Below are 12,543 nucleotides of genomic sequence, written 5' to 3'. Positions count from 1 at the left end.
AAAACTTTTTCACTAAAGCATCCGGTTGGATAATGAATTTTCGTTCTTGTTTACCAAGCATTTCTATACTGAAAGCATGCAGGTTCTTGTGCTTAAACTCTTACAAACATGAAATTATCATCGTTAAAAAGCAAGTGAGAGATTTTCAGGGGCACCTCAAATGATCTTGACTCCATGCAATTGACCTTGTTGATATGCATCTTTTATTAAACTAGAAAGACCTGCTGCACATAAATAAAATATATAAATAAGGGGATAAATGATCCCTTTGACGAATACCACGAGATGGTTGAATTGGCCTGACATCATCAGTGTTCACCATAATAGAGTACTTCACCAACGTCACACATATCATGACTTAGGTAACCCAGATACTCTCTTATTACACTTATTATAGTTGTATTGGCTTCTTATTACTTTTTTGGCTAAATTACATTTGTGGTCCTTTAACTTAATCTCAGGTAACGTTTTAGTCCTTTATCTTTTTTTTTTCCCGACTTGGTCCTTTATTTTAATTTTAAGTGACAATTTGATATTTTATGTTTTAAAATTTCAACAATGTTATCCTTTTTTATACAAAAATTCAAAAAAAAATTCAATCAAAACTCATAAAATTAGTTATATTCTTCAATATAATACAAATTTCATCAAATTCGTAACGCAAATCTTCAAATAAACTCATATTTTCATACTTTATTTGATATAGTTAGGAATAAAGGACTAAATCGGGGAAAAAAAAAGATAAAGGACTAAAACGTTACCTGAGATTAAGTTAAAGGACCAAAAATGTAATTTAGCCTACTTTTTTAAACAATTGTATCATTTGGTTCGTATAAATGAGATATTGTGTAGGTAAATAAAATAAAAGTTATAAATCGAGTTTATTATAAGTTTCTTCTATCATTAGTTTCTTATGAAGAAAGTGGTGATTTCCTCATATCTATTTATATGCTAGAAGGTGGAGTACCTCTCAATCAAATTTATCACTCCCTCTCTCTTTTTATAAGTTCTCTTCATCGAAGATAATCATATTTGAAGTCTGTCGGATATTAAATGTAAGTAACTCTTTTAGCAGCAATTTAAACCTGAGCTCACTACATTGCGAGAGTCTAACCCTTTCGCTAGACTCGATTAACATCACTCTCTTTATACTTACACACAAATCATCTAATGAGAAATTCAAATATAAATAATATCAATATTATATCTTATATTGTTTAATGTTTTACTTTTTTATGTAATTATTACTTTAAATTTTTAGTAAATTAATTTCAATTTTTTTTTTATAGATCCAACTCTCATAAAATAAAATAAAAAATAAATAGATCAACCCACTGATTCGTGAATATGAGCAGGTGAGAGTTTAAATCACTCTATTTAAGTTGGTCCATCCCACGATACCGTTGTTTTAGACGGACCATGGCGATTCTAGTCAAATCGTAGCAAGTTTATCCGTTTTACCTCCACCCAATTTTAGTATGAAGAATATTTTAATCTCAAATGGATCAATAATGAATCTATTATTCTATATTATTTAAATTTAATACCATCATCATATACAAGCGTTGACTTACAAGAAAGAAAAAAAAATATAAAAGATTGTAAGATTGATGCAGAACTAAACTTTGACAAATAGATTGGCATCTTCAAGAACACATCCCTAAGCAAAAAAAGAAGGAAGAAAATCAAGAAGAAAATGAAGCAGAACATGATGGCACTTCTTATCGGGTTAATAGGTGCATCATTTACCTTACTTGCTTACACACAAACCTTCATACAACCAAGTCAATGCATAGCAATTGGTCTCTTAGTTCTCATGTTGGGATTGCTTGTAGGAGAAGGTTTTATATCTTTTTAATTCATCCTTGTTTTTCTTTTTCTCCTTTAATCTTCCCTTTCCTTTGTATCCCTGAATTTTACATGTTTATTTGTAATAAGTCTTTAATTGGCTATTTTAAATTTTTGCAAGTATTTTTTTTCTCTTCCATATGTATTATGAGTATAAATTGAATGGATGCAAATTTAGTTCGTGGTTTTTAATTACAACTTTCTAATTTTAAATTAAAAATTGAAATCTTTCTAATGGATACAAATTTACTCCTTGCAAAATTTGTGATTTATTTACTATAGAAAATCCGGGTATAAATTAAATATTGGCTTATGAAGGGTTGAAGGAAAAGTTATTTGTAGTTTGAGTTCCTATATTATATTTTCATTTGAGCAATTATGAGCCCTGCATCTGCTCAAACACTTCAAAAAAGACAACATCTTTTTTTGGCTCTAATGTACAGCTATGATAACTGACAACTCTACAGAATTAATTGTTTTTTTTCTATTGATTAGCAAGTTAGAAAGAAGTTATAATCAATTAAATTGATTATTAATTGATCAGATGTTGACAAGAAGCTTTATAATTTAATTAAATTTTAAAGTTAATTAGTGGTAGCAAGTACTATATTGAAATAATTTTAATAGGTTAGGAAAGTAAAATCTAAAAATATAAATATCGTTCTTATATTTTACTGTCTCACAATAACGAATGCATTTTATTATTTTACACAAATTAAAAAAAAATGATAAAATTGAATAATAATGTTATTAAATTATTTTTATCAAGTTCATAAATGTATTTCAATTGTCATAAATCTAAATTAGTACCAAACCTACAATTAATACGATAGTTGAGAGACCAATTCAATATTAAAATGAGGATATTATTTTCGTAATTGTGATAAAATAAAGAACTAAAAGGACAATTAAGCTTCAATAAAAAAAAAAGATAAATATATATGTAAATTCTAGTTTAACTAGCAAAATGTTGATACAGTTAAATTGAACATAATATCATGCGTTTGAACCTCAGACTTTACAGGTGTGTATGTGAGTTTTAAGCAGTATTTACCATTTTATTTACTGTAGAAAAAAAGTATATATTGTTGGATCTGTGTTGGTGACAATTGCTGCAAGACTTTAATAGTGAAGTTGTTGATGAAGATTATATGTAGCAAATTCCAAAGCGTGTTGTTACACTAGCCTTTAGGTTCGATTCGCCCCCATCAATCAGATGCAAATGAGATAACCAATCCCATTAAAAAAGAATAAGATGACTTAGCATATAAGAATAGATGAGAAAAGTGGATGGCAATTGAGAAAAAGTTGCAATTCTTGGTTCTGCCACTGTTTACTGGTCTGTTCGCGTGAGGATCCGGGTTCGAATCGCCGCTATGCCTCTTCATTTTTAACGAACAATCACGTCCATGTTTCCACACAATGAACACAACCACTAAATCAAGAACAATTTCATGTTAATTATCACGAATTATACATACATATATTATCCAATATTTTGAAAATATCTCATATATATATATATATATATATATATATAAAAGGTAAACTATTTTTATAAATGTTACTCTTAGGGTGGGATGGAAAATGGAAAGTGAAATGAGTTTATGAGAATGGGTCCTATGCTAAGTAAGAATTTGTTTTAAAGGTGTTCCATGTGACAACATTGATTGTTTGGTACCGGAGAGAGAAGTAAGTTTAAACAGTTTACATTAATTTTGTGTCCGCTCATAAGTACATAAATAAAAACTGCAGGACGTTATATACTTTATTTCTAAAAATAGACCCCACTTTCACTCACCCTAACAATTTCAAAGGAATTCTTTCTTTGTCATCAGAATTTATTTTTATTTTAGAAAATAATATTTGTGTTTAGTATATGATGGACAAAAATAAACTGAGTTTACTTGATAGATGATCTATGATGAACAAATATTTAAACTTTAATCGAAATTTTAATGATGATCGACAATATTTCTAAAATGTCAAAACTTACAAATTTCTTTATTTAAATAATATTGGAGTTGGTGATTGTACATACACACAAATAAGTCTTTTAATTACATTTAAATATTGATTTGATTAAAAGTGATAAAAAAAAAAAAAAGTAAATAACTTTTACATTAGATTGAATATTTTAGTATTTTCAATACAAAAACAATTAAAAGAATAGTGTCACTGCATGGTTGGTTGGAAGCTACGTAAAGTAGAGTTAATTCTCTATTGTTGACATCAAAATATCAAATTAAAATTGTATATAGTTTTGCGGTCAGTGCTTTTATGACTGTCTGATATTGATCAGACAATCCGAAGATTATTGATTGTGATGCTAAAACAACATGGAAGAAAAAAAAATGGAATCAAACTTGTTATTATACTTATACCAAACTTGTTTTTAGATTAAAAAACATTCAAACATAAATGAATCTACTTCAAACATAACAAGAAATGACTAAGAAGAAAGCATAGAAATGGGAACTGAAAATAAGTTTCTTTTCCTCTCAATATATATGCAATGACCTTAAGACTCAGTTTCAACATGAAGCCAAAAGAAATGGCCCAGTGAAAAATTAATAATACAAGTAAGCTAAGCTTTCTCAGCAAAAAAAACAGAAATATATTGCCTATATAAGCTGAAAAAGAAAATATATAAAAAGAAGCAAATGAAAATGCTTGTAAACAACATTAAGTTAGTCACTAGGCTGATATTTTGAATTTTAAAATAAGTTAGTAAACACTTGAAGCATTAACAAAATGCTGAAATATACCTGCAAAATCAAGCAAGTTAATTAAATCAAATAAAGCAACAAGAAAATTCTATTTATATATTGTTTTCGGCTAGCATTTGTGCAATAGTATGATTTAGTCTCACCATTGGTCATTGCAAAATTGCAAAATGTGAATGGCTATATCATCATCAAAAAATCTAGCATGAAAAAAGGAGGCCTTTATATAGCCAAAGACGACTTGCCGGTCAATTAGTCACATTAGAACCTACAATCTTTTGGTAGCCATTGTAAGGTCTCTAAACTCAGTTTGCACAAAAATAACAAGACATGTTCTTTTAGTGCAAAGCGAGTTTAAGAGCTTTGGTTATCCAAATGATTAGTAGGTCTTAAAATTACCAAAAGAAGCACGCCGGCAAGTCATCCTTGGCTGTATATATGACCTCATTCCCACATGCAAGACATTAGATGACATTTGTATTATCACAAGCTGAAAATAGGCTCAATAATCTACAAGAATATATAAATTATTCTTGCTGAAAACAATGATTAGTTTAACCAATCAAATAGTCCATACTGTCATAATAACAGAGCTATAAAATTTGCAGGAACTTTTCCCCAAATGTGGACGACAACATTCTCTATTAAAATGAGAAACAAATAAAACCCTTTTATATTTGACAAAAAACACACACATGGATGATTCTCATAGGGGTATCTGTGATAACTGGTTGAGAAGGAGAAGCCAATTGGATTTCAAGATCTTTCTTGGCAGAAAATAGTCGAATGAGGTTTGAAGCAGAGAAAGCATTCTGATAAGCTTTAATATAAAAAATTGGTTATGCTACCAGACGTGGTAATGACAAGTTGGCAACTGAAATTGCATTAATAAGTTCTTTGTATTCATGCAGAGGGAACAGTACTAGAACTGTCAATTGTTGTCCTTTATCTCAAAGACAATTGAAAAATATGTATAATGTGGAGGATTCTTATTGCAAGATGTGACTTTGCATTAGTGAAGAAACCAAGAAATAATGAGAAATTTATTAGAAATATCTCCCACCTCATGAGTAGGTTTTTAAGATCTCCTCTTTTAATGTGTCAATTAAGGATCGAAATTGTCCACATTCGGAAAAAGTCTGCATTCACACAGTCTTCAATGCAATTGAATCAAGATTGAACTGTTCGTGATTTCAAATTTAATATTTTAGATTTTTTTTAAATTAAAATCCATATTAAAATTTAAATCGTCTGATCATGATCCAGAACATTGAATGTGTCAAACCACGTGAAAACTGTTTTTTATTTGATTTTGTCAATTAAGAGAATAAGACTTTGTTCAATGATTTCCATTACACTTAAAACATGTACACTATTGATTAAGTTGGAAAAAAAATGGTCCATTCTTCATTGGGTTAGGTGGATCTAATTTACTACATTTGTCCATAAAGACAGGGATTCAATGTTATGGCAGCTGTATGACTTTTGCTCAGAAAAAACAGTTTCTTTGTGTGATTGTATATACATATATTGAACTATATCAATTTTAATTAGTTAGGTATATCTCTTTAAACAACTTTGCCAAGTATGTTCCTATCTGGTAGAAGACTATCTTCATCAAGTTAATGTGTGATGTTTATTAGTTCAAATTTTTATATTGATGAAAAATAAATAAGAAATATGATAACAGGCTCATTAAATTTGAGCAGTACTAGTTACTCATCTTCATTTACTTCTAGCATCACCAACATATTTCTCTCTTTTTTTTTTTCGATTGGTTGAACATTAATTCATCAAGCGTTTGAATGTTTATTTTCTTAAAATGTAGCAATATGATTTCAGATGTACACATCCGGAAGAAAGATGGAAGAAATATGTATTACGTATATTCGAAGAACAAATTATATCGCAGACACATGGTTTTGTAGAAATGTGGGATGGAAAAAGATTCTCCTATATCTAGAATTTAGTCAAATTTAATCCTTTGAAGTCAACAAAAATGATTTCCTTTGCACACCATTCTGCTGATGAATGCAATATACCAATTACCAAGCTACCAAGAAATAGGATAATAAAACAATACTAACAAAATGATAAATCAAATTTATCATCAATTCATCAATTTACACCTTCATAGGTCTGCCCTAAATGAGTTTGCACAGAATAAATCAAGTTCCATTCAGTTTAAAATTACATTACAAATGGGTAGAAAGTAAAAACAATCAAAACAATATAGAAAACCTACAAACAAACAAAAACTACCGCATTTTTTTCTAAAAAAATAGAACTACCACTTTTTCTAGACAACAATATTATAGTAACACTAGACACACGCGCTCACCTTTGCACAGGGGCCATGGGATCACTGACAGTGTATCAAAAGACTTGAATTCATGACCTATGCAGGTGATCCAATGGCATGATAGCATAGCAGATGTCTTCTTTATGTAAGCAACATTTTGAATTGCCGCACTCCAATACATTGATAGCAAGCAATCAGAAATGGAAAATGAAAAATTATTCAGTGCAGCTGAATGCCTAATGCTAATTATGCTCAAACAAAAACCTGACACCCATAATTTAAAATATTCACAAATGTATTATCACATGGTAAATGAGAAAGGAGAATAACAGGAGATTCTATTTCTGAATCACCAAATATCATGCATGCTCTTTCAAAGCATTATCTTTCTCAAACTACTTACTATGAGCTTCAGTAGTGCAGTTAACATAATAACTATGATCAGTAGTCATGTAAGGTACTCAAAACACACCCATTAGTATGAATTATCAGAGTCAAATAATGCATACACCTTTACCTGGTTACTACTATCTATTGTATGCAAATACTGGTACCCTGCAATACAGATGACTCCAAAAACTACACCAAATTTAGATGTATTAGGTCTACTAATAGGATTTTGTCGCAGAATATCAAATAAACACAAAGATCGTACTTCATTGAATTGGAGAGTGAAATATGAGAAAAATTAAACACAATCGGTAATAAAGTATACAACTGCTGGAAATCATAGCTACACGGTGTTTTTTTAGTTCCAAAGACAAAGGAATAAGAGCAATAAATAACAAAAGGCAAGCCAGCTTTATAGGTTCTTGGGAGCACAAGTTTATCAAGCTTGGGAATAAAGGTAAAATGGACGTGGCCAATATTAATAGGCTCCACATAAGTTTGGTCCCCTAAGTAGATGCGTCAAGGTAGGCCTTAAATTTGTCAAATCCTGGTTCATCTGGTCTTCTGGTTTAGGCAGTAGGCAGGCTGCGGGCTTCACACATCTCGGCTGTTTGGATGGTAAGGGAAAGGGAACAAAGGTAAAACAAGAGCATCAGAATTCTAATCGGGACACTGGTCAGGTTGAGATATCAATTTCTTAAGTAATAATGTGACTGACCTATATATATCATTGGAAGTTGCTAAACAAAAGACAAGAGGTTTATGAAAATTATAACATACCAGTGGAGACCAATCAAGTTTAGTAAGCATGGTTTCTCCTCCTAGAAACACTGCTCTGACTAGGCAACCTGGAAAAAAATACGAAACACCAAAAACAGGTGAACTAACACTCAAAATATAACGGTAGTCTCTTCGCACAGAGACAGGCAACAATAAAGAAACTTGGAATAATGGAATGTGATAAAATTTGCATATGGAAAAAGAGGCATGCTTGGCATAAGAGAACATTTCCTATTTTCATTTTTAATTACAAAAATGCCGTCTTGTTTTCACTTTATTTCTGGATTTAAAACAATAAAGAAAACAATGAAAAAAAAATTTATTCACTTCTCTATACAAATATTTTAAACAAAAGAAAATTAAAAAAGGTGGATTTTTAATAAGTAAAAACAAAATAAACATTTTACAAACCAAAAAGTAGCTTAACTTTTCATGATGTATTCAACCTAGAAATATTTGCCAAGAGGATATTTTAAGTTGAAAATATATTTTATAAAAGATTGATACATCCTCTAATTTGTTCTGCATAAGACATCAAACAATATATGGGTTTCAAATAATAATACATCAAACAATATATGGAATCCAACATAAGAAAATAAAAAATCAAGAAACAATAATTTCTGCAAAATAAATGCACCCATAATAAATAGTACAAATCAAATCTCCATTAAATAACTTCATGCTTCCGACATGTTTCAAATGACTTCATGTTTCAATCATGATTAATAGTAGCACCCAACCAAAACTTTCAGCCCTTAAAATATCACACCAGATATCTAAGATTTATCTTAAAAGCCGTTATCATTTGTTAGGTTCGTCTACAAAGCAGATGTCTCATTCATCTACAATAAATATTACACAGGAAGGAAGAAATGGAAAAAGTCAAGAAAAAAGCCAGACTTGAGGAAAGATTGGTTACCAAGCAGTACTATTCCGTCCCAAAGAATAACTTTCATAGGCCCCATAAGCACTGCCTCCAGCAAGCTACAGATATACAGAACAATATTACAAACATAAGACGAGAAATAATAATTAAGATTCTGTTCTCCTAAAATCACATTAGGTTATAAAGAAGTACCTGAGAACCACCATAGCTTCCATAAGTGTCGCCAGCTGCTAAATCGCTTGAGCCTCCATACCCACTTGAATATGAATGTCCGCGTCCATGTCTTCTGCTATCTCTACTGTCATAGCTTAGACCATCTGAGACATCTGCTGAAGGAGGAAGATATGGTAGCACTGGAAGGAATCCAGACATAGCAGCTCCCTCTCTATCAAAAAGGTTTGCTCTCAATCGTGTAAGGACATGCACAAGAGCATCTTTAGCAACATCCAGGTCTCCTGAAATCTAATCAACAAAGCATATACAGGGAAAGCCAACATTATTATAGGACAAAAAGTCATGACTTTTTAGCACACGAAGAATGCAACAACAGCAAACAAAGTGAGAAAAAAGTACCCGTACCTGCACCATTTCATCATCTTCGGAAGCAATTTTAGGAAGATTTTCCTTTGACAGTATGCGAATGTTAGATTTTGTAAGCCTCCTCATCTCAGTTATAATAGATCCTCCTTTACCAATAAGGCAACCAATTCGTGATGATGATACCAACAGACGGGTAGTGAAAGAGATGATTCCAGAATCTCTTTCAATTTTTTCGCTGCATCGAGGTTGCAAACGCACAGCTGCTTCTATTGTTGGAGAGAAAGTTTCTTCAAAGAACTGTATAAGCACAACTCAGAAAATGTTAAATACAATAGAAATGAAAGTTTTAAGATAGAAACAATAATAGCAAGATAGGAAGTAACGTTTCTCTTTCATTGGAATCACAATTAGCAAATTTAATTAAATCTCACAGATCTAGTACAAACCATGCCACAATTTTTATAGAAAAGAAAGAAAAATGGACCACTAGTGATTAATAGTTCACCTCTTTTGTTGAAATGGTTATTAAGCATTCATCTCCTTTTGCAGAACTATCAACTTTGATTGTTGCCCCAGAGTCCTGCCTAATTTGATTTATTATGCCACCACCTTTCCCTATCACACCTCCAATGTTTCCAGTTGGACAAACCAATCGAACTGAAAAATCCTTGATAGATGTTTCATCCCTTGGGGCCGAGTACATTGATCGTGGCCAGTCACCAGTGTCACCTTTATATCCCCCATAAGGACCAAAAGGAGGAGCAATCCCCACAATCGGAGGTCCTGCAGTTGGACCCAAGAGTGAACCACCACTGGGAGGATATACACCAGGAACAGCAGAAGCAAGCAAATGCTGAGTTCGTGAAGGGTTAAGATGAAGTCGAGATGCAATTTGATGCAAAGCCTTTTTCACAACTGCAGCATCCCCAGAAATCTGGAGTTTCAAAACCAAGAGAGAAAAATCCTTATAGGCAAAAATATACAAAATAAATATAAGAGAGAAAACTCAGGTATAAAATTTGTCAAGCACAACTATTGCAACAAAAATTTTTGGACAAAATCAAGTTGTCAAGATAGCAATTAAACCACAAGCCTTATAAGCTGTTATGTTAACAAGGAAACAAAATAAATAACAGGAAAGAACCATCAAAATCATAAGTAAAATGTAACTCTAAGAAAATTCCACTCATTTTACCTGCACAAGCTCATCAGAGCTCAAGGCACATGGAGGCACATGTTCGTCCTTAAGTATACGAATCTGAGCCCCAGTTTCATTACGTATGCTCTGAACTATCTGACCACCTTTTCCAAGAACACAACCTATCTGATCAGACGGAACCAACAGCTTAGCAGTCACTTGGGGACCAGCTTCATCCTCCTGATCACTGTGTAAATCTTCAGCAACCACTCTATCATGAATCTTAAACAGCGCATCCTCGGCAGGTGACACATGCTTACCACCATCATCAAGAGCATTAGTCTCATCACTAGAACTATAGACAGTAACAACACGCTCATCACAACCTGGTACAGTCTCACCAATCCTAATTTTGGCCTTAGTTTCTACCCTCAATTGCTTAACAATCTCACCACCCCTACCAATGATACTACCAATCTTTCGGCCGGGGCACAAATAACGAAAAACAGTATCATCCTTATCAATCACAAACTGCTCCCTATCATCACCTCCATTCCTCCTTTTATTTCCTCCACCGTCATAGTCCGATTGAGATCGAGGACGCTTACCATAGTTACTTCTTTGACCACCCATCACAGAAAATTCTTAATTTCAGCTTCTAAATCAAATTTCAAAGCTTTTTACAAAAAAGTAAATTACTCTGCAATGGTTCACAAAGTTACAACATCAAAAAGTCATAAAACTTAAACAAACAACAGGCTAAAAACATTAAAAAAAATTCATTCCAAATCTTACATAAAATCTTCAACAATCGAAAACACAATTTATAAACCAACTAATCTCAAAAAACAAGAATAAAAAATATTAGTTATTTTCACATCTCCAAAAAAAATTGAAAATTTTGAAACAGATAATTGAATTATAAATTAAAAAATTACGAATTACGGATAACAGATTACGTTAACATTACGATAATAAATCAAGTCTCACATCAAGGGGGGATTCCTCTCACAAGTGAAAATTGAATTTGGAATTCAAAATTAACAAAAAAATTGAAAAACAACTAATTGAAAAAAAAATTGTTGAATGGAATGAAAAATTGTTGATGAAAAAAATAGAGATCTGAGAAGATGCTTACAATAGAGAGAGGATTGAACGCAGAAGTAAAGTCGTGGTTTGAAGAGAAAAGAGGAATCGTAGCAATGTCACAGTTTAGGGTTTTTTTTTATGACAAGTAGTTCCTTATAATATTAAGGAAATATATTATCTTCAATAATGTTTTTCTTAGAAAGATTTTTTCTTACAAAACAACTAACAATATTTGTATGATTTATATATTAAATTATAATTTTTTTTAAAACATAAAAAATTATAATCAATATATTATATTTTTTAAAATATTTATATAGGAGATATCGATTTGGTAAAGTTATATGGGAGATATTCAAAATATACACCATTAATAAATACTGATACATAATTTTCTCTAGAATAATTATTTTGTAAAATGTTATATTTTAACTAATATATTAATAAATAAAAAATAATTGTTTCTTGTGTAGTTCATGTATATAGTCAATTATACTATAATTTTTATACAATTTTTATAGAAAAATATACTCAGACACACTTCCAATTAAATATTATATATTTTATTTTATTGTAAAAAATATTTTTTAATTAATTGACCTATGTAAAATAACTATCTTATACATAGTTTATATAGTAAATTATTTTTGATAAGTATCTTTTTAGAAAGGTGTTTTCTTAAAGAATTCAATATTGGTAGCAAATAATATTTAAGGATTTAAACATTAAAAAAAAATCAAGGTTATATAACTATTATCTGAACAAGAAAATTAACATAGATATCTCTAAAACATTCTTATTTTTTATATCAAATTATTGTTATTCATGATCTAATTTATCA

General features: G+C 30.8%; 2 protein-coding genes across 4 annotated transcripts; one reads left to right on the top strand and one right to left on the bottom strand.

Moving 5' to 3' along the window:
• The first annotated feature begins 1,571 nt into the window (after positions 1-1,571).
• On the top strand, positions 1,572-2,040 carry LOC101492811 (uncharacterized). The gene has a single exon (XM_004489352.4). The coding sequence runs from the start codon at positions 1,697-1,699 to the stop codon at positions 1,856-1,858; it is 162 nt and encodes a 53-aa protein (XP_004489409.1). The 5' UTR covers positions 1,572-1,696; the 3' UTR covers positions 1,859-2,040.
• A 5,287-nt stretch (positions 2,041-7,327) lies between these two features.
• On the bottom strand, positions 7,328-11,891 carry LOC101492037 (RNA-binding KH domain-containing protein RCF3). Of its 3 annotated transcripts, none has more exons than XM_004489351.4 (8): positions 11,752-11,891; positions 10,671-11,313; positions 9,981-10,409; positions 9,515-9,772; positions 9,128-9,397; positions 8,969-9,033; positions 8,047-8,114; positions 7,328-7,455 (listed from the first exon to the last, which is right to left on the bottom strand). In XM_004489351.4, the coding sequence occupies exons 2-7, from the start codon at positions 11,244-11,246 to the stop codon at positions 8,066-8,068; spliced, it is 1,647 nt and encodes a 548-aa protein (XP_004489408.1). In that variant the 5' UTR covers positions 11,247-11,313; positions 11,752-11,891; the 3' UTR covers positions 7,328-7,455; positions 8,047-8,065. The 3 variants fall into 3 exon arrangements, with proteins under 3 accessions (XP_004489408.1, XP_004489407.1, XP_012568117.1); XM_004489350.4 differs by lacking the exon at positions 7,328-7,455 and adding an exon at positions 7,514-7,873; XM_012712663.3 differs by lacking the exon at positions 7,328-7,455 and adding an exon at positions 7,659-7,873 and having other exon boundaries at positions 8,979-9,033.
• Positions 11,892-12,543: the final 652 nt, after the last annotated feature.

The sequence above is a fragment of the Cicer arietinum genome, chromosome 2, assembly GCF_000331145.2.
Source record: "Cicer arietinum cultivar CDC Frontier isolate Library 1 chromosome 2, Cicar.CDCFrontier_v2.0, whole genome shotgun sequence".
In the NCBI taxonomy this organism is placed as follows: domain Eukaryota; kingdom Viridiplantae; phylum Streptophyta; class Magnoliopsida; order Fabales; family Fabaceae; genus Cicer; species Cicer arietinum.
The sequence above is the reverse complement of the archived record's forward strand: the minus strand, read 5'-3'. Positions and strand labels throughout refer to the sequence as shown.